General features: G+C 36.4%; 2 protein-coding genes and 1 long non-coding RNA gene across 4 annotated transcripts in view; 2 read left to right on the top strand and 1 right to left on the bottom strand.

Annotated features, from left to right (window-relative positions):
• The window catches only part of LOC111806944 (metal ion-binding protein), a 23,570-nt gene extending 6,975 nt beyond the window's left edge, over window positions 1-16,595 (top strand). The window contains exons 4-21 of one of the 2 annotated variants that reach the window (XM_023692489.2): window positions 654-725; window positions 1,594-1,664; window positions 1,957-2,056; window positions 2,493-2,591; window positions 6,765-6,891; window positions 9,464-9,597; window positions 9,682-9,741; window positions 9,938-10,173; window positions 11,030-11,459; window positions 11,781-12,104; window positions 12,207-12,806; window positions 12,912-13,085; window positions 13,456-13,686; window positions 13,771-14,054; window positions 14,822-15,097; window positions 15,255-15,377; window positions 15,788-16,239; window positions 16,314-16,595. In XM_023692489.2, coding sequence (XP_023548257.1) covers window positions 654-725; window positions 1,594-1,664; window positions 1,957-2,056; window positions 2,493-2,591; window positions 6,765-6,891; window positions 9,464-9,597; window positions 9,682-9,741; window positions 9,938-10,173; window positions 11,030-11,459; window positions 11,781-12,104; window positions 12,207-12,806; window positions 12,912-13,085; window positions 13,456-13,686; window positions 13,771-14,054; window positions 14,822-15,097; window positions 15,255-15,377; window positions 15,788-15,920 — 3,474 coding nt within the window. In that variant the 3' untranslated portion in view covers window positions 15,921-16,239; window positions 16,314-16,595. Of the gene's footprint in view, window positions 1-653; window positions 726-1,593; window positions 1,665-1,956; window positions 2,057-2,492; window positions 2,592-6,764; window positions 6,892-9,463; window positions 9,598-9,681; window positions 9,742-9,937; window positions 10,174-11,029; window positions 11,460-11,780; window positions 12,105-12,206; window positions 12,807-12,911; window positions 13,086-13,455; window positions 13,687-13,770; window positions 14,055-14,821; window positions 15,098-15,254; window positions 15,378-15,787; window positions 16,240-16,313 lie in introns of those variants that run through there. The other variant, XM_023692490.2, reaches the window with a different exon arrangement.
• On the top strand, window positions 2,598-3,422 carry LOC147789807 (uncharacterized). Its single transcript, XR_015423239.1, has 2 exons — window positions 2,598-2,891; window positions 3,095-3,422. It is a non-coding gene; the product is annotated as an uncharacterized LOC147789807 (long non-coding RNA).
• Window positions 16,568-21,546, bottom strand: LOC111806945 (Polyketide cyclase / dehydrase and lipid transport protein). The gene is made up of 3 exons (XM_023692491.2): window positions 20,948-21,546; window positions 16,981-17,148; window positions 16,568-16,814 (listed from the first exon to the last, which is right to left on the bottom strand). Exons 1-3 carry the CDS (start codon window positions 21,476-21,478, stop codon window positions 16,617-16,619), a joined length of 897 nt encoding a protein of 298 aa, XP_023548259.2. The 5' UTR covers window positions 21,479-21,546; the 3' UTR covers window positions 16,568-16,616.

The following is a 21,546-nucleotide window of genomic DNA, read 5'->3' as shown; positions in this document are numbered from 1 at the left end:
AAAACATACGAACTAACTGGAATAATGAAAACATAAAGAAATGTTTGAAGCAAACAAACTCTCCATAGGAGTGAACGAGAAACAACACTAGAGTGCATTCCTAATTGGCAGTGTGATATAACGTGAACTCTTTATTGAGAGCATTCCCAATTGGCAGTCTAACATAACGTGAACTCTTTATTGTCCACTTGAATCATGAGGAATAAATTGGCTTTTTAATTTAATGTTACACGGTGTAAAGATTTTCCTATTATTATTCACAATATAGTTAATTAAAATTAAATAATCCCTACTTTATTCAAAACTACTTTAAAATATATATATAGATATATATATGTATAGCTACAGTACTTAGATTCATTTTTCTATTTTATTGGAAAGCAAGAGGATTCCTGCATAGATTGACCCTAACTCAGGAATATAGTCATCACAGTTGTATATGCTTGTTAAATTTATTCTGGAGAATGTGTACTTGAATTTTTGGCCAGCAAGCATATGGTGTCTAGGGCTAAATGACATCATTTTCTAAAAAGTTGCCGGAGAAACCCATTGGCATATGTTAGTATTTTTTTACTTAATATTTATCATGTAAATCATTCACGTCACTTGGAATGGGTTGTGATTTTTTTATTCATTTTCCTGTATTGAATTAGGTGGTATATATAAATGGACGTCCATTTGTTTTGCGCGATGTGGAAAGGCCTTTCTCCAACCTTGAATACACGGCAAGTTATTTAGAAATATTACCCTTTAAAAACTGACATATGTCTTCCTGTTCCTTGACTAAAGAAGTTAGTACAACATACCTTCTTCAATGGGAGGGGCTACTTATTTATCATGCATGTGGATGTGCTTAACAATTATCTTCTTCTGTAGGTCAAATCCAAGAGTGTAACCTTGGTTTTGGATATTAATTATCTCACATTCTACTGTATTTTCGTAGTTCATTGTTTACAGCTTATTATTACTCATTTTGTATTATTTGAAGTGCTTGTGTTGTTTTTTCTCCTGCTGTATGATTTGTATAAAAGATTAAAAAGGGAACACATGTTTCCTTCTGGGTCGTGTAATTTCTTTAGGATTATTGTACTGGTTACTCTTTTTGTAGTCAAATCATGCATGTATCACATTATGTATATCCCTCTCCAACTGAAATATTAAAAGCAACATTATATCAGAAAATTATCGCCTTTTTCTACTCATCAGTGCACAGGGGCAGTTTTATATTTTTTTTATTGGGTTGTAAATGAGAGAAGTTGCATAATTCATGCTAATGTAATGGTGAAAAAAAAAAAAGAATATCCTAATATTTTGGTTTGATGGCTGTGCTCATATTCTCATTCTGATTTTAATCCCGTTTTAGTACGTATCTCTATTACCCTATTATCCGATTTCAATTTTATGCATCGATTTTGGTTCTGTTTGGTGTGTTGAAAAGTTGTGTATGATGCTTTGGTGGTTGAAGGCCTAATCTATATTATGAGGATTTGGGGGTATTTAGATTTTATTCTTGTCATATGCAATATTGCATGGTGAAAATCATACTGGAAAGTATAACCTGGTTTCATGTGTTTGTATTTAAATTTGAATTAGGGAATCGACAGAGCTAGGGTTGAACAAATGGAAGCTCGGTTGAAAGAAGACATATTAATTGAAGCTTCAAGGTATTTTATCTAAGAAAAAACGTGTAAAGGGACTTTGAGGCAAGTGAAATAAGTAAAGAGACCTTAGGGTATGGGTTCAAGCTTATGATAGCTGCCTTCTTAAGATATCTGGCACACATTCTATAGCCGTATACGAATTTATTGAACTTTATGAAAAAAAGAAGCTTTAAGGTTTATTATATGTGTTGTGTGTTCCATTAAATAGTTTAATACTTCTTTTTTTTAAAAGTTCATTTATTCTACTCTTGTTTTTATTTGATGGTAAATTTTATTTTCAAATCTGACTTGGCAGATATGGGAATAAGATTCTTGTGACCGATGAAATGCCTGATGGTCAAATGGTAGACCAATGGGAACTGGTGTCTCATGATTCCATCAAATCACCTCTGGAGGTATCAATATTGTGTTAGAGCATTTGAAGGGTACTAGTGGGAATATTATTAGGAATCTAGTAGTGGCATGTTTGTAATTACTTAGAAATTCACTTGTGTTCATAGTTATAAATTGAAGGAGACAGAACTTTTGGGTAGGCAGTTTTTGGACGGTACCTAAAATTTATATTGATATTAAGAGGAAAAATTACACTATCCCAAACGCTTCGAGAGGCTTGGACTCTCCCACAAGCTATTTCTGAAAACTGCCTACACCTTACTTCTGACTCCTCTTCATAATCATAAACACAAACCAATTTCTAAGCATACAAATATGCCCCTGCTAATATTCTCATTATTTCTAATGTTCTAACGCATTAAAAGTCACTTTAAATTTAGTGTTTGCTTTATCAAAATATCTACATTCAAATTAGCCAAAATGTTACTTTTGTTGTAGGTGTATGAAGAATTACAAGTGGAAGGAGTCCATGTAGACTATGAACGTGTCCCAGTAACTGATGAAAAGTCTCCCAAGGAGTCAGATTTTGATATTTTGGTGAGTTATTAGTGTTGTAAACTCTGAATATACCAATTTTGTTTCTTCCTACTTTCAGTATGTATTCATGCGTTACATAAGGTAGATTTGTTGAGACTCTTATACACAAGGAGATGGGAAAAAAATTTCTTTAAGAGAAAGAAATGAGATGTCTCCATGCTTCATTTAGTATTTTCTTTTAACTGGAAAGTTAGAGTCGTAGTTATAGGAGGATAGAAAAAACTCTCTCCTCTCTTTTTTTTTTTTTTTTTCTCTTCTTTTTTTGTTAGGTCTTGAAGATTCAAAGATATTTCAAGTCAAGTAAGTACTCAAGTTCTTCTCTGCAATTTATCTTGGATTTAAGCTGTTGTTGCGTGGAAAACAAGTATTTTTAAATTCAGTTGTCTAATGGTGGATTAACATTGGAAGAAAAGACGAAAGAACAGGAGCTTTCCTCTGTTTCTTCTTAAGTATGGTGTCTACATGTAGTTTGAAGATAATTTGTTGTTATTGTCAACCCCAAGGATCAGATGAACGGTTCAGCCATTACTGGCCCCATCAGGAAGGAATGCGCTGAGCACTGGCCAAGAATTGCAAGTGCTTCTAATGCCTTAGTGTGAGAGTCAGATATCCTAAGAAATTAGGGCGTAGCATGTTTTAGAAATCTTTTTTGTTTCTGTTAGTTTTCCTTTGCTTTGTTTTAGATAGGGAGCAGGCTAATTTTGAAGGTTTCTTAATCTGACAAGTCGCTCGAGTTTGTTTTCTCCTTTTGATTTTGGAACTTTTGCTGTTTTGCTGTAGATATGAAGGACGCATGTTTTGTAACTTCAATATCTGGAGAAATATTGGAAACTTTTGTGCTCTTAATATATATATATATATATATATATACTCCTTGGTCATTTCTTATTAAAAAAAAGTAAAAAGAATTTGGTTGGCTAAGGTCAGAACATTCAGACTCGATCAATTTTAATTCTCAAGAGGGGTTTGCGAAGGAGAGTAAGAAGAAATTAGTTAAGCCAAGTTATGCTCCAGAATCAGAGGTCCTGTGCAGATTTTGTTAAGAAGCAGTAGGGTAGTTCTATCGGCTTCTTGGTTACAAAAGGTGTTTGAGGTAATTGACTTGAATTGGGAAAATTTGATAAGTCATATCAAAAGATTGAATGCACATGATGATTGGGAAGACATTTCTTGTGAGATGAAGAAGACTTTTCAGATGATTTGCTTTTTGAATATTGATGGATGTAATGTGGGAAGTTGAGATTTAATTTAAAGAGTAAAACATGTTTTTTTTACTGTAGAAACAAGAAACAATACTTTAAATTAATGATCAAAAAGTTAAAGGGAGTATTAACGTACGAAGTCTACAAGTAGTAGACGAAGAAAGAAGAAAGCAAAAGTAAAGTAGAAAACAAAAGAACAAGAGTACAAATAAGCCCTCCAATTGGAGCAAACATCAGAAAATGAATAGCCCTTGAAAACCTGAATAGAGAACACCAATAAGAAACTTTAATCTTGATGAGTTCAAAACAAACTTCCCAATCAAGAAACTTATCATCCAAGATTTTCTGGTTTCTTTCAAACAAAATTTCTGAATGAATTTTCTTGGAAGCATTAATCTGTAGAATCTTTGCTTTTGTTGGAAGGGAAGGGTCACAAAGGAGATGTTGAATCCTTGTGCGTGAATCCAAACCAAAAGCTTGGTATATATTAAAAAGATTAAAACAAGCACACCAGCAATGAAATACATAACGATGGAAAAAATGGTGATTCTGATCAGAGTTTGACATGCACAAAGGACAAATTGAGGGAGATAATGGCACGGAAGGGAGCTTTATCTGAAGCCTAACTGAAGTTTTAGAAACTTCTTTTGGGGTGCTCGGTTAAATGGAGCTGGACTTCCTTGCCCCTTCACAATGGTGGCCTTGGAATCGGATCATTGAGACAGAGGAGCAAATGTTTTTCTCTTGAAACGGCTGTGGACATTTGTGCAAGAAGAAAATACTTTAGGGAGGATGGTGGTTGCTAGTATCTATGGCTGTGAGACTCGGGGATGGATGTTTCTTCCTTCTAAACGAGTTTCTAAAGCAAGACCATGGGTTGACATATCTAAAAACATTGCTTTCTTCGTGAATTCCATTAACTAAAAGGAAAATAGTGGGGAAGAATCAAGTTCTGGCAAGATGAACAGGTAGCAATGCGTGGATGGTATGACAGAGCTTATTGGTCCCTCAAAAAATCTGGCAAGTTTACTGCTCAGTCAGCCTTTTTTAAGTTAACCAATACTGCTGAGCTTAAATCACCTTGGAATCCTCCCATTAACTTTTTTACGCTTCCCTCTTGGGAGAAATCAACACGAAAGGCACTTTGGAATCCTCCCATTGAAATATGAAAGATAAGCCGGACGGGTGGAGAAGCCTCCTTTCAAAAGGGGGTAGTGTTATCCTCGCACGATCAGTACTTAATAGCCTGCCTATTCATCACTTTTCTCTTCCAAAGGTCCCAAAGAACGTGTCAACTCTATGGAAAATATTATCAAAGACTTCATATGGAACGGTGGCATGTATAAGTGATACCAAAACTTAGCAAACTGGGAGTGGACTTCTTTTCCCATGACGCTTTATGGTTGGGTATAGACTCTCTCACTCACTAAAATACTTCCTTGCTTATTTAATGGATTTGGAGATTTACTCAAGAAGGAATTCCCCTCGTTTATGGTGCTAATTCTCAAGGGTGGTTGATGAAAGAATTTGAGAATCAAGGGAAAAAAAAAGTAACAAGCCTTGGGTGGACATGCCAAAAAATGTGCTTGCAATCAAATTCGATTTTGGATGGATATTTGGCTTGATCAAGCTTCTTTTCAGTCTTGTTTTCCTGACCTCTTAAGTCATCTCCAACAATAAAGGCGCTTCTATTCTGGAGTGTTGGAATAATTGTAAGCAATCCTGAAACAATGGCCTTTGATGAGGGCTGTTTGGTAGAGAAGTAGACAGTTGGGTGGTGATCATTGAAATGTTGGATTTAGTATGCCTAAGTCAGGCCGGATTGGTTAACTTTGTCCCTTGAGAGTTCTGGAATTTACTCCACAAGGTCAGCCTTCTTAAGCCTCTCTAACACCCCTTCAAAGGCTAATATTCCCCTCACTAGCTTGGTGTTGAAATGTAATTGCTCAAAGAAAAAAATTCTTCTCTGGTCAATGGCATTCAGAAGCTTTCACACTGATGATTTGCTTCAAAGAAGTTTAGATGTTGGGCTTTGTCTCCATCTGGTTGTAGATTATGCTTGAGGGAGATGGAAGTTATTGGTCACTTGTTTCATCACTGTTCCTTGGCTTTTTAAGGCCTGGAATTCTATTTTCAAAAATCTAGGGATTGTAGACTTTCTTCCCCGGCTCAATGGTTGGCTCTTTGAAGGTCTTTAACGGTTGGATTCCAAAGCTAGGATTTGGAATATTGTGCTACTAGAGCTCTTTTGTGGCACTTATGGCTTGAAATAAATGATAGATCTTTTCCAGATAAGTTTCTTCCTTTCAACTCTTTTTATTATTTGTACAAAAATACGGTTTCTTGGTTGGCCTCTTTACCTTTTCAATTTTTTTTTAACTGCAACCTCCTGACAATTATCAGTGATTAAAAAAGCGCTAGTCAAGTAGTTTTTTGTGATGGAGTTTCCTCTACCCCGTCTTTAGATTCTTTTCTTATTCTAATTTATATATTTCTATTTGCTTTCTATAAAAATTCAATTACAAATGGACCTACTTACCCATCATTTTGTACTTTCTCTATCTTCTCGCTTAACGGTTTTACTCGAAAGGGATGAATTCTTTATATCATTCTTCCTTTTCATTAATGATTGTAGATGTCTATGCTAGTTGTGCATTTGACTGATCTCATTTGGCATTTGCTTGCTATTTCATTTAATATAGAATATTTAATATATCAGTGACTAGAGTTTGAATCCACGATTTTAAAGGCTCCAATTTTAATTCAATTAAAGTAAAAGCACCCACATGAACATAGTTACAACTTGCGCCTAAACCCATGGTGTCATATAGTTCTCCCATTCATTTATCTTTAATTGGTATTTTTTATGTTTGTTGGAGTATTTTTTTTTTTTTTTTTCTCATTGTTTTGTTTGTAGCTTGGTTGGAATATCCTGTTAGGTACATTATCTAGTATTCATTCTTGTATACAGGTTCGCAAAATTTCTCAAGTTGACATAAACACAGAGATAATTTTCAATTGTCAAATGGGTCGTGGGCGAACTACAACTGGAATGGTGATTGCAACTTTGGTCTACTTGAATCGAGTTGGAGCTTCTGGTAGTAATGTTGTCTTGTACTCAAATTAACGCAAAATATCTTTAATTTATAGTTATATAATTTTCTTTTAACATTATTTCTTATATAATGTTGTTCGAAGAAAAGTTAGGTTTTTTTTGTTTGGAAACTTAGTGTTAATCATCTATCAACCCAAAAGCCTAAGCTAATAGGCTAAGGTAAATTTACTTATATCAATGCTTTCATTCCCTCTCACTTGTGGGCATGAGAATTTTAGAAGGTTAAACAAGTGGAAATCAATATTAATTGGGGAGGAAATGAAATTATAGAGGTTCAAACACAAAACCTTGTACTCTAGTATCGTTCCTCTTTTTTTTTTTTTTTTTTTTTTGGTTGAACAAGAGATAGAAATTTCCACTTAATAAATGAAAAGAGACTGACGCTCAAAGATACAAAGCATGGACATAAAAAGATAACATAAAAGAAACACCCACAACAGAAATGTCTCTAAGCAAACAAAACAGAAGAGAAACTTTCTAGAGAAACTTGTAAATAAAGTGCATGGAAAATCAAGCATAACTTTAAAGATCACCCTTTGAAAACTAAACCAAAGACAACTTCAGCGAACCATGAAACAAAGGAAAAAGGCCCAAAAATAGAGTTGAATAGAACCAACAGGGGGAAATTCTGAAGGGAGTTCCATCCAAATATAAAACCCTACAAGGAGAAAAGCAGAGCTGAGCTCCAAACCATCAACAGAGAACCAATGAACCCAAACCTCCAAAGAAGCAGAAGTACCAACTAAAAATAATCTATAATCTTGAAGTGAACAATAAAAAAAAATGACATCCTTGTGTGTTCGTGAGAGGAATTTCACGTAATTCGAGGTCACAAGCTTCAATAAGGGAAACATATTTGTCACTTTCATGAAATAATGCCACTAAATTGTCAGGAAATGAACATATTTGTCACTTTCATGAAATAATGCCACTAAATTGTCAGAAAAATGAACATATTTGTCACTTTCATGAAATAATGGCACTAAATTGTCAGGAAAATGGAGTCTATACTCGGATGGTTTTGAACATTGAACTGTTTCCAATGTTCCAAGTATGTGATATCTTGGTAGATCTTAATTAGTATTTCCTGAGGTACGGAACTTTTATAGAGTAAATGAAAGGATATACAAATGCATGCCAAAAATCAGCTCAAAACAAGTGAAGCCAAACCAAAAAAAAAAAACAGTGTCAAATGCACAATAACTAGGGAAAGGCTTCAACTATTAAAAATAAGAAACTAAGGATGGCCTTTAATGTTTAAGAATAAGAAAGCAAAGGATAATATTCAAAACTCTTCAAATGTGGGTTCTCAAAGGGAGATATTAAAGCAGCAGCCTCATATTTTCACTAGATTCTTAAATTCTTAGTCATCAAGTTGGAGAATGTGTTTTTGGATTATTTTCCTTTTATACGGAAAAATGTGTAGATAAACCTGAGAATTATGCCTGAACATCATAAAACTTAGCGAGCTCAGAATAGTTAAAAAGAACTACAAAGCACAGTAAGACACCCAATCTTACATCATCATGAAAATAACACATTTTTCATATTGTGTGAAGAGGGTGTTGTGGCAGATAGATATTGAGCCACGTTTTGTTGTATATGTATTTGGTTCAAGTGCGATTAAAGAATTTTTTTTCAAGGGATTTGAGTGCCTCGTAAGTGTGGAGCATTATTCATTATCTCTCTATGGACCCCATGTATTTCTAATTTAATCAATTTCCACCATTTATTTTTAGAACAGAATGGGTACACTTGGGTTTTCATATGTATCTTGATCACTTTTTTTCTGGGAGGATCTTGCTTTTCTTGGGAAGATCTTTTCTGTGGCTTCTTTTGTTTTTACATGCCTATAGTTGCACATTTCTTAATGAAAGGTTCTCCTAATTTTTTTCAGTATATCATGATTTTTATTGGAGAGAGGGAGAGATTGTGTTTGATGTGATCCATTGGTTATGGGTCAGGATTGAAGTATTAGTTTTTTGTTTAAAGGGAAAAAGGAAAGTATTAGTTTTATCTTTATTTTGCTAGATTAAAGAGCGTTTATCATGAATACTTCTAATCTGAGGTTTTCTTATCATGGTTACCTTTATATATTAGTAGATCATTGTGTTTCAAAGCATGTAAACGTACATGGTAACTGCTTGCAAGCTGGATTATAGTTTTATTAGTTTGTCTCAGAGACCCTGTAAAATATTTATTTAAATTAGGGAATCCTTCTTGTTCAAGATTTAGGTTTCTTTTATGAAATAACTTAAATGGCTAAAAAGAATTCTTGCAAGGACATTAAAATTATTTTTTAGGTCTTATTTGGTTATTAGAGCCCTTTCGTTTTAGTTTGGCTCCCTTTGCTGAGCTCCTTTTTTGTATGCCCCCTGTATTCTTTCACTTCTTCTCAATGTTTTTTTTTTTAATAACCAAAAAAAATTGATAACTAGCAGTTCTTGCAAGGATATTAAAAGTATACACATAATCCCCTAAATTAGTTGGATTTTAGCTGGATTATGTTAGCGTGCCGTTAATGTTAATGTTAATCTTGTTACCGAATCATCTAGGTATCACAAGGACAAATTCAATTGGAAAAGTTTCAAACTACAGTACTAATGTCGATGACAATTTGCCAAATTCGGACGAAGCAATTCGTAGAGGAGAGTATGCAGTTATACGAAGCTTGACTCGAGTATTGGAGGTACTTGATACTCTCTCTTACCACTTTTTGCAAAATTTCTTAGCTAGTATTTTTTCCTATTATAACAAGGATAATTCCCTTCAGGGTGGTGCTGAAGGCAAACGACAAGTGGATAAAGTCATAGATAAATGTGCCTCCATGCAGGTAATCTTTGAACCTAATCGATACTGCTACATCCTCTAATTGATATAGCTGATTTAAGTCAAAAGTGTAGGTTTCTTTTTTTACTTGCTATTCTACTTTCTATATGTAGAATCCTATTTCTTTCTGCTTTATGTTGTATTTTCAATTTTATCATGAAATTCACAACAATAGGATGTGTCGTTAAATTGAACTACAGAATTTGCGAGAAGCAATTGCCACATATCGCAACAGTATTTTGCGGCAAGCTGATGAGATGAAGAGAGAAGCAGCATTGTCATTTTTTGTGGAGTACTTGGAAAGATACTACTTTCTCATATGCTTTGCTGTTTATATCCATTCAGAGAGATCAGCTTTACGTTCTACTTCATCCGGTCATTGCAGTTTTGCTGGATGGATGAAAGAAAGGCCTGAACTGTACAGTATCATACGCCGGTATAGCAAATTGCATTATGTAAATCTTTCCGTTCTGTCTTCATCTTCTTTTTGATTCATGGGGTTGGTCCAAGTTATACACTTATAACTAGTTCTGGTGCCAATTTCAACTTAAATGCAATATTTGTTTTGGATGACACAAGAGATTAAACAGATGATCGGTCAAAAGCCTTGGCATTGTCTTGGAGAAGCTGTGGTAAAAGTTTTTCATGAACTTCTTTTTCTTTTTTAAATCATGGGGGTTGGCCATTGGTCCAAATTCTACATTTATAATTGTTTCTGATACAAATTTTAATTTAAATACTATATTTGATTTGGATGACACAAGAGGTAAAGTGATGATCGGCAAGAATCCTGGCATTGCCTTGGAGAAGCTGCGGCAAAATTTGTTGGTGAACATTTTTTCCGATGGCCAGTTTAAGAAAGATACAATAGCTGCTGGTGGTCCAACCACTTCATTGCATTCTATTATACTGATCCACATTGACTTGATTATGCTAAGTGAGGAGTTAGTTGTTATGTTGGCTTTCTGGAGTCTACCTTCACATGATTTGCATCCAAATATACATTTTTCATACATTAGTTCTTAATGCATCAATTTTATTTCGGCCTCATTCAGTTGTATGCATTGAAATCTTCAACACGTGTTGTGAAATGTATCGGGATACTTCAACAATAATTGCAAATGCGTTGACAAGTACTATCTCGGAAGATTGTTTATGCCATTAATCTTGTTTATTGAATACCAAGTTCATACTGTATCTGAATTCACAAAATTTTATCCCCTCTGAGAATCCTAGATTTCTGGAGCAAACTATAGCTAACTTTCTTGCCACACTATTTTGTGCGTTTGAAGGTTGCTGAGAAGAGATCCTATGGGTGCACTCGGATATGCTAGTTTGAAGCCTACCCTGTTGAAGATTTCTGAATCTGCTGATGGTCGTCCTTCTGAGATGGGTGTAGTCGCTGCCTTGAGAAATGGGGAGGTTCTTGGAAGTCTAACTGTCTTAAAGAGTGACCATTGTCCCGGTTGTCAAAACCAAAGTCTACCTGAGAGGGTGGAAGGTGCACCCAATTTTAGAGAAGTCCCTGGATTTCCCGTCTATGGAGTGGCAAATCCCACCGTTGATGGTATTCGATCCGTCATCAGAAGAATTGGCAGTTCTGAAGGTGGTCGTCCAATATTTTGGCACAATATGAGGGAAGAACCTGTTATCTATATCAATGGAAAACCATTTGTGCTCCGCGAAGTTGAAAGACCGTACAAGAACATGTTGGAGTACACGGTACACCTTACATTCAAGATTTTCATGTTTAATAGGATTAAAACATTAAAATGTGGTCGATGAGATCTTGGGTCAATATCCATGCACCAAAGAGGGATCGAAAAAATCGTATGAATTCTGTCACAACCGGAAAGCTCTAACTAAACCAACAATCATAGCAAATTACGATACGTATATGGGTTAGATTAGCCAGCTAAACCTTGGACAGAAAATTACCTTGACAATTCATATAATGGAATAGCCACACTTGTTCCTTTCAAGCTATTGTTTACTCTGTTTCACCATCCTTTAAGAAGTCACAATTATGAACATTCTTTTCAGGGAATTGATCGAGAGCGAGTGGAGAGAATGGAGGCGCGACTAAAAGAAGATATTCTGAGGGAAGCTGAACGATATGGAGGTGCAATAATGGTCATTCACGAAACAGACAATCGGCAAATATATGACACTTGGGAACATGTGAGCTCTGAGTCTGTTCAGACCCCATTTGAAGTTTTCAAAAGACTAGAGTGTGATGGCTTTCCTATTAAGTATGCACGTGTACCAATTACTGATGGTAAAGCTCCTAAAAGTTCTGACTTTGATGCATTGGCATTGAATATAGTTTCTGCTTCAAAGGATACTGCGTTTGTGTTCAACTGCCAGGTTGAAGTTTCCACTCACGTCAACTTGTGGATCAAAGAATCATGATCATCATTTCTTTTTAATTTGTTTTACTACTCTTTAATCTTTGTTTTATGTTGTTAGATGGGTATAGGAAGAACAACCACTGGAACTGTAATTGCATGTCTATTAAAACTTCGGATGGATTATGGAAGGCCTATTAAAGTTCTGCTCAATAAGAAAACCCATGAAGAAGTGGATGGTGGTACCTCGAGTGATGAAAATACTGAAAGTAACGCTGCATTATCACCCTCCACACATACAGAAGTTAAACAAAAGAATCAGAGCCGTGTGTTTGGTATAAATGACATCTTATTGTTGTGGAAGATTACGAGACTATTTGATAATGGCATGGAATGCAGAGAAGCCTTAGATGCTATTATTGATAGATGTTCTGCACTGCAGAACATTCGCCAGGCTGTTCTGCAGTACAGGAAGGTATTTAATCAACATGTGGAGCCAAGGGTGAGGAGGGTAGCCTTGAACCGTGGAGCTGAGTATTTGGAGCGTTATTTCCGTTTGATTGCTTTTGCTGCGTATCTTGGGAGTGAAGCATTTGATGGTATCTGTGAAAATAGAGAATGTAAGGGGATGACATTCAAGAATTGGTTGCATCAGAAACCAGAGGTCCAAGCAATGAAATGGAGCATAAGATTAAGGCCTGGGAGATTTTTTACTGTGCCTGTAAGTCCAATCTCTCTCTCTCTCTCTCTCTCTCTCTACACTTAAGTTACCCAATGTCAGAAATGAAGGGGCATATACGGAGTAATGTTAAATTTGGAAATTCAGGAGGCATTGAGAGCTCAGCATGAGTCTCAACATGGAGATGCTGTCATGGAGGCTGTTGTTAAGGCTCGTTGTGGTTCTGTTTTGGGTGAGGGCTCTATTCTTAAAATGTACTTCTTTCCTGGGCAGAGAACTTCCAGCTATATACAAATTCATGGTGCACCTCATGTGTTCAAGGTATATGTTTACTTTTCCTAGTTTCTTTTCTATATTGATATCATGGCCTATTTAAAGAGGTTCTATATTTTGTAATCCTAGCATGCGTAGAATTATTAGTTATTAAATAGTACAGAGATTTTTCCCATATGTGGGACCAAGGCATTAGTTTTTCGTATTGCATTATGTTTCTCTTTGGTCTTCCTTTTACTGCCCTTGTTCTTTTTGTCCCATTTTATAATCTGTTCTTCATTCCATTGGCAACTCCTTGGAATTCATATGTTCTTTAACCCCTTTCCCGTTTTTTTTTTTTGCTTTTTTTTGTCTGCCTTTGTATAGTTTTTTCATTTATCTTAATGAAAGTATGGTTTCTTACCTAATTGGTCCCAAGGTTGATGGATACCCGGTTTATAGCATGGGAACTCCAACAATTACTGGAGCACGAGAGATGCTAGTATATTTATGTACTAAGCTCAAAGTCGATGCATCTTCTACTCTGAATGTGGCAATAATTGATCTGAGAGAAGAAGCGGTTGTATACATCAATGACACCCCATTTGTCCTCAGGGAGCTGAATAAACCATTTGATACTCTCAAGCATGCTGGAATTACCGGTCCAGTGGTTTGTAACTACATACATTCTTATTTTTTATGAATATTTAACCAGCCCAGATATCCCAACTTCATTCAATGTGATCAAATGTAGGTAGAACACATGGAAGCACGATTAAAAGAAGACATATTATCAGAAATCAAACAATCTGGTGGTCGTATGCTTTTACATCGTGAGGAGTATAATCCATCATTGAATCAATCCAATGTTATAGGATATTGGGAGAATATCTTTGCTGATGATGTGAAGACTCCTGCTGAAGTTTATGCTCATCTGAAAGATGAGGGACATGATGTTACTTATAAGAGGGTACCATTGACCAGGGAGAGGGAAGCATTAGCTTCCGATGTTGATGCCATCCAGTTCTGTAAAGATAAGTAAGTACCTTCCCCCGAAGATTTCCATGGGTCTCGATGTTAACATATTTTTAGAGTTAATAAACGCTTTTGGTCCATAAACTTTAGGAGAGAAACAAGTTCCTGAATTTAGTTTATAACTATTTAATCCTTATACTTTTAATCTGTTACAATTTAGTTTCTAAACTTTAATATGCAACACTTTAGTCCATGTACTTTAAAATTTATAATGACTTAGTCCCTATATAAAAAGAAATTGTTAAGATTTCGTAGTTTTTTATATGGATAAGCTAATTAGAGAGCTTATGTGTTTATAAACTATAAAGACCAAGTGCTCCAGAAAAAAATGAACACTTAAGGACTGACTATAAAAAGTGTAGGGTGAAAATACAGTCAAAACATTGAATATTTGCCAGCTTTTGAGGATGCCCCTCTAGACCTGATCTTGGCTTCGTGTTCTTAAAGGACCTTAGGATCCATGTTTTTCAAATAATATGCTCGGTTCTGACGCTTCTTAGTGGAATGCCTTTACAACAGTGACAGTATTGCTTCAAGAATTAAAATGCAATAAATAACAAAATTTCCTTTTATTTTGTCTTGATAGTTTATAAGCTTTTCATTATTTATGAGGTTGTTGAGATTCACGAGTTCTATGATTGGTTAAAAGATCAGCATTGCCGGACTATTGTAATTCTCAAGCCCCCATGTGTTATGGTTTCAGAAACCAGCTTTCATTTTTCGCAGCCTTTTACAAAATTCAAATTCTTGAAATAATTTTTTTGCTCTAGCTCTGCAGGATGCTACCTTTTTGTGTCACACACAGGATTTGGAGGAGTGGCATATGCAATGGCCATTCTATGCATAAGACTTGGTGCCGAGGCAGATTTTGTTTCAAATATTCCACAATCCATAGCTAATGCAGATTTATATGAAGACGGTTTGCATGCTCAAGCATCTGAAGAAGCAGCATTCAGACTCGGTGATTATCGTGACATCCTAAGCCTTACACGAGTTCTCATGCACGGTCCTAAGAGTAAAGCAGATGTAGACATTGTCATTGAAAGGTATGCGAAAAAATTATTTATGGCTTTTGCCTTATTGTGTATGGGTGTGCACCTAAGAGAAGATTACCTCCTTAATTGTTCTGTGCCTTTGTAACCTGCTGTTGAGTTACTCCTTTCTTTTTAACAGTAAAGCTGAAATTGTCATTTGCTTTTGAAGGTGTGCAGGAGCAGGGCATTTACGAGATGACATTTACTACTACTGCAAGGAACTTAAAAAATTTCCTGGCTATGATGAGGAACATCGAGCTTACCTCATGGATATGGGTATTAAGGCTCTAAGGTTAGAGTTCAATTATTGATATAATTAAATTTATCGTATACATTAGCTTAACCTTTTGGTATTAAAAAGTAGGTCTTGTTTTCTAATCCTTATGTTGTCATTTTTCCCATTAATATTGATTTTCACTTGGGCTCTCTTCCAATTTTCATGCCCACAAGTGAAGAGTTAAATTATTTACATGATTAAATTTTTTGTAATCTATCAGCATTAGTTTTTGGGTTCAGTGGTGATTTAATCGTTAGTTATCGTTAATTTGCTCGAGCTAGATATTTTGCAGTGGCTAACCCGATTTTTCCATTCACAGTTTACCTCGTTTCATGGATCCAATGAGAAGTTTTGTATTTTGTTTTTTTTTTTTGTTTGGCTGAAATAAGTTGTGTAATTGTAATTCAACTTTGTGTCTGCTGCAGGCGGTACTTTTTTCTCATCACTTTCAAATCCTACCTCTACTGTACCAAGGCAGAGGATATGAAATTCACATTATGGATGAAGGGACGACCCGAATTGGGTCATTTATGCAATAACCTGAGAATCGACAAATAGTTAGATGAACACAAGCTTGTAACATAGATTCCTGGTCGATATCCCTTGTCCTAAACTGTCGTCTGCCTGTACGCAATAGGCGAGTGTTTTCTTGTAAAAGTGTGAATAGAGTTTGCCACATGTAGGTGGCGATACCTATATTTGACAGATTTATGATTTACATGTTCAGCAAACTAGACAATAATAGTTACCAAAGAGACCAATGGGCTGGTCTTTGATTGGTACACCCCTAGTCCTCATAAAATTGCTGTATTCACTGCAATGATATATGATAATGTCGCCCAAGAACATCTAGAAGCTGTATATTTGTCTCCATGAAGTAAGCTCATTCTTCTTTACCCTATAAATTACAAGTCAATATATATTGCAACTTATGTGAGTATGGTTTATAAGGTTATGGCTGTCAAATGGAGGATGTGAAGAGTGTGCAACATCAAGAGATCTCCTGCTAGAGAAACTCCAAGCTCTTTGTTTGTAATGAAATAAAACGTATTTTGCCTTATTGTTGTGAATCAAGGTATGAAGTGTTGAAGAAAATACTATAGCCATTTGTTTGAGTTGGTTAGTGACAAATCCAATGAAGCTTTTGGCAAGAATATTTGTGCTCGAACTATTTTGAACGGAGGAATTTATGGTATTGCGCAGTATAAATCGAGATCGAGATGATTTACATTATATGAATGTGAGAAGAATCCATTAGCTGGTGGTTGAACTGGTTTTATGTGCTTCTTCCCGAATACACATTAGGTTAAGCTTTATCTCGTCACAAAGCCTACCCTCAATAAGTCGAACGGGTAACATAAGCTTTGGCTTTACATCGACCCTATACGATAGAATTGTATTTACTTCTTGATCTTGCGAGTTACCATCGTCTTCGAGTCTATCTTCATCAAACTGCATCAACATAACCAAGTTACGAAATTAATGGTTAGTAATGTTTTAATTATAACTAAAAGGATTAAGAGAAATGTAGGGAAATCTACTGAATTGATAGTGATTGTTACATGAAAGGTAAATGCCTTCTAATAGAAATGTATTGATCTATGCAAAGGATGATTACCTGTTCAATGGACCATTCTCCCTCAAAGAGAGCAAAGTCACCTTCTATCATCTTGAATTTGATAACTCGCCTTGTACCCGAAGGAAGAATTTCGAGGTCGTTCTCATAACAATCAATGGTTCCTTTAGCATTAAATTTGAAACCAAAGGCCAAGTTTTGCTGTCCAACCTATTGAAAGAATGTCAAAGCATGTTACTAGGCATGAAGAAAAGCAATGTGAAGGTGTGGTGCCAAAATTGCATAGGATTGAATCATACTTCTCACTTCAAATAGCATCAAATAAACGGCTTCAATTTTGAGGAAAACAATATTGAGTACTTCACGAAGGTGAATGCGTGGTAGCGTTCGTGGTGGTGCTTCAGGATTCCAATGTTCTGCATCCAAAATCAGAACGAACTTATTGGCGGACCATTGCCGTCCCATTCTTGAGTGAGCAGGAGTGTAGCTATCTTATCCACTGAACTAGCTAGAAGCTATTGATTTGGATCGAAGCACTAAAAGAAAAGGACCAGGAAACGCAGCGGTATAGAAACCACGGGACCTCACCACTAGTCTAGTAAAAGGGAAAACATAAGTGCACTCCTACACACCAGCTGAAAAAGCCCTTTACCCTTTGATATACTAAATCATTCACATATTTCACATATATGAAAGTAGGAGGCAAGAGCACAAACAAGGGTTTCTTACAATTTGTCAAGCAATAGAGCGTACTGGCAGTAAACTAAAGTTGACCACATGAAATTCAATGTTCCAGACAGAGGTAAAAAAGTTACACTAAAATATAGAAACTAAGGACTGAATACACAATACAAAATTGCACATTCCTACAGAAGATTAGAGCTGAACGCACAATACAAAATTGCACATAGCCCAATCGAGAAGGCTGGCTCATTTTGCCCTTCCCTTATTACTCCTTGTGTAAACGTTGGTAATTAGGGGTTTAACCTTTGCTCCAGACCAAAAGACACCTTGTCCCTAAGGTATCTGGGAATTGCTTGCAGTTGATATCAATTCGACATGCCTTTAAATTCAAGAGGAGCCTTCTAGCGAAACAGAATCTCCAAACCAGCAGTCTCGGTGTTCCTCCACACACAAAAGACCTTGGGTGGTTTAACGACCACTCGACTTTGCGAAGAGGGGAAGCCTGAGCACTGACCCCAGCCCCAAGGGAACGTTTGAGCTACAAACATGACGTGATGGATTAAGTGGAGGAATGTCCAACTTATAAGCAACACCCTCAACCCTTCGCAGTAGATTAAAGGGGCTTAGGAAGTTGGATTAAGCCTTTCATTGCATTTGGTGGCTAAAGAACGCTAGCAATAGGGCAGATTTCTAGAAATACTAAGACTTCCACTTCGTAGTTCACTTCATGGTGAAGCAAATCAACAAATGTTTTCATTCACTCTTGTTCTATAGTCGAATGGAGCTTAAGAACAGAGAACGTATTGTGTCCACATGGTGGGTCGGGAACAAGGAAGTCTTCTTCATCCCTGTCTCCTATTTCAATTTCCTTCCACACAAACTTCCCAATTTATTTTCGCAGGGAACTTGTATGTATGTATGTATATATATATAAATAAGAAGCAAGGTAGGCGGGGGATGGGAATAATCCCCGCCCTAACCCCATTTAGCTAATAGAGAAGATTATCTTCCCGCTCTCTCTCCATCTAAATGAGGATTTTCCACGAATTAAATGAACATCTTTAAGTGCGACTTAACGTTGTCATTTGTAGTCTCATCCACCATAAAAACCAAAGAAATGGTGAACAGCCATGAACTGCCTACAATGGGATTGTATCGTACCAAAATTCAGCACGTGGTAGCCTAAAACTCCACTGCTCTGGTTTCTCAAAGCAGAAGCAATGCAGATAGGCTTCAAGACATTTGTTCATAATTTTAGGTTGCCCGTCTATCTGTGGGTGGACGTCATACTTTACTGCAGTTGAGTGTCTTGTAAACGGAATTATTCAATTAAAAAGTAGCTGACAAACTCCTTTTCCCTGTTGGAAACAATGGGTCTGGGAAACCAATGGCAGCGCACAATTTCTTTGGCAAACAGAGTAACACCGGGAGAATATGTCTGTATTTAGTCACCTTGTCCTCAACATACCCATACGATTTTGGGAGACCCTCTGTGAAATCCATCATTACATCCACGTAATTTGCTTGGGGACAGGCAAGGGGCTGAGTATAGTTCCAAGAGAGAGAGCTTACAAATGGGGGATCTTTTTAACCGACAATTTTATTGATGATTGAAATTTACAAAAGGGATGTATAATCCATAGTATTTACAAAAGACTTTCCCAATTTGCACCGAGGGAGGTATATCTGTAGGAAGTAAAAATATTAGACAGTTTATATCAGGATATAGCTTGGTAAACAATATTGTCGAAAAGTTTTGTGTAGCTCTGTGTCTTTTCTATAAATATTCTTTGATTTCTTTCTTTCTACATATTCCAAAAGAAAGCCATGATGAAGTTTTTTTATAATAGAGCTTTTTCATTCTTATAGGGTGGTACATTAAGCCATATCCAAAAATTCCTTTAAATTCATTGATAATATGAAATTACAAAAGAAGAGAATAACCCTGATCCAAGGGAGTTACAAAAAACCTCTCTAATTGGATGGTAAAGAGGAAAAGCTATAGTGAAGAAAAATGAGTGAGCATTGACACCAAGAAGCCATAAGAAATACCATAGCATCAAGAATCAATCAGAAGTAAATTCCTTGTCCCTACAGATTTGCTGATTGCTTTCTTCCCAGAACTTCCAAAAGAAGGCCCAAATAAATGTCAACCAAAGACATTACTTCTTTTTGTGGATGTCTCATAAGAACATATGTAAGAGTCAAAGAGGAGATTCTTCCCCTAAAAAAATGGAGCTTCCCTAATTCATTCAAGAAGGGCGAACTACACATTCAGGCTTCAGAACATTTGATGAGAAGCGAAATAAAATCTTCCAAGAAGGAAACGGATAGGATTTACTTTTGGGTTCTAATATAGTTCTTACGGACACCAAGGAATTAGAAATGTGGGCTAGCAGCACTCTCCTCACATGGAAAATTAATATAAATTCTTACCACGCACTTCACAATATGGCTTACTAAATTAACATAATTCATGGTATTTTGCACAAAATCATCGATATCAGTTGGAAATAACCTCACCCTGTTGAATTTGAATCCTTCAAATTGACATGGTATAAGTTCAAACACTTGAGTACTAAATATCATGGATGGATTTGGATTTGATATTATTGTCCACTTTGAGTATAAGCTCTCATGGCTTTGCTTTGGACTCCCCCAAAAGGCCTCATACCAATGGAGATAGTATTCCTCACTTATAAACTTATGGTCATTCTCTAAATTAGCCAAGGTAGGACTCCCTCCCAACAATCCTCCCCTCGAACAAAGTACACTATAGAGCCTCCCCTGAAGCCTATAGAGCCCTCAAACAGCCTTCCCTTAATCGAGGCTCGACTCCCTTTTTATGGAGTCCTCGAACAAATTACACCCTTTGTTCAATACTTGAGTCACTTTTGACTATACCTTTGAGGCTCACTTCTTTGTTAGATATTTGAGGATTCTATTGACATGGTTAGGTTTAAGGAATGATTCTGATACCATGCTATGAATCACGAATCTCCAAAATGATATGATATTATCCACTTTGAGCATAAGCTCTCGTAGGTTTGCTTTGGACTTCTCCAAAAAGACCCCTCGTACCAATGGAAATAGTATTCCTCACTTACAAACTAATGATCATTCTCTAAATTAGTCAATGACTCCCTCATGTTGTCGTAGCCCAGCTATAGTATATCTAACATTTTGTGTTATATTCATAACCACGATAGGCGTACAGAGAAACAGAAAGATGGAAATCGAGCGCTCCAGAAATCGTTAAATGTGTTCAAATTCCTGAAGAACATACGGAGGGAAAGGGGCGGTAAAGAAGAAGAATAAAAACTACCTGAAAGAGTCGGGCATGGTTGCCAGTCTTAAAAATCAATTGGCTGAGAGCAAGACCAGGTATGAAATCTGCCAATTTCTCATAATCCGTCAGGATATTCCACACAGCCTGAAGTGAGGCGTCAATACCAATTCTCGAGTAAATCCTGCGAGAATTGTTACCCAACTTCTCGATTTGGATGCTTACTTCTCCATCATCCTCAAAAATCGTTTCAGATTCTGAAGCGTCAGAGTAATCGTCATTGTCATCAGTATCTGAGAACGCGGGGTCGGAATTCGAATAATACTTTCTGAATCTGGACCGAAAATGTTTAGCAGGATAGGTAGAATCTGAGAAAAGGTTACTTGATTTGGTTCTGCTGCTACTGGAGACGGCAACACGTGAAAGAGAAGGATCCGCTCTAAAATTAACTGCGACGGCAACAGCGGCGGAGGCGGTGGCCGGAAATGCGGGAGGCAAACGGGAAGGGGAGCAAGAGATCAATGGAGAAGAATACGTTGGGTCTGATGAATTGAGAAACGAAAGCATCATTGTAGGATTAATGTGCAGTGGAGATTTGCTGTTCCTCAAATCCTCGCCCTCTCCGACCTCACCTGCTA

Source organism: Cucurbita pepo, chromosome 12 (genome assembly GCF_057944985.1).
Source record: "Cucurbita pepo subsp. pepo isolate OVF chromosome 12, ASM5794498v1, whole genome shotgun sequence".
In the NCBI taxonomy this organism is placed as follows: Eukaryota; Viridiplantae; Streptophyta; class Magnoliopsida; order Cucurbitales; family Cucurbitaceae; genus Cucurbita; species Cucurbita pepo.
The sequence above is the reverse complement of the archived record's forward strand: the minus strand, read 5'-3'. Positions and strand labels throughout refer to the sequence as shown.

Excerpts from the sequence above, each read along its gene's own strand:
- LOC111806945 (XM_023692491.2), bottom strand. The coding sequence starts at position 21,478 with ATGATGCTTTCGTTTCTCAATTCATCAGACCCAACGTATTCTTCTCCA. Across the intron at positions 17,149-20,947 it reads ACCATGCCCGACTCTTTCAG|GTTGGACAGCAAAACTTGGC; the intron begins GTAGTTTTTATT and ends TTCTTTCAATAG. Across the intron at positions 16,815-16,980 it reads GAGAATGGTCCATTGAACAG|TTTGATGAAGATAGACTCGA; the intron begins GTAATCATCCTT and ends ATGTTGATGCAG.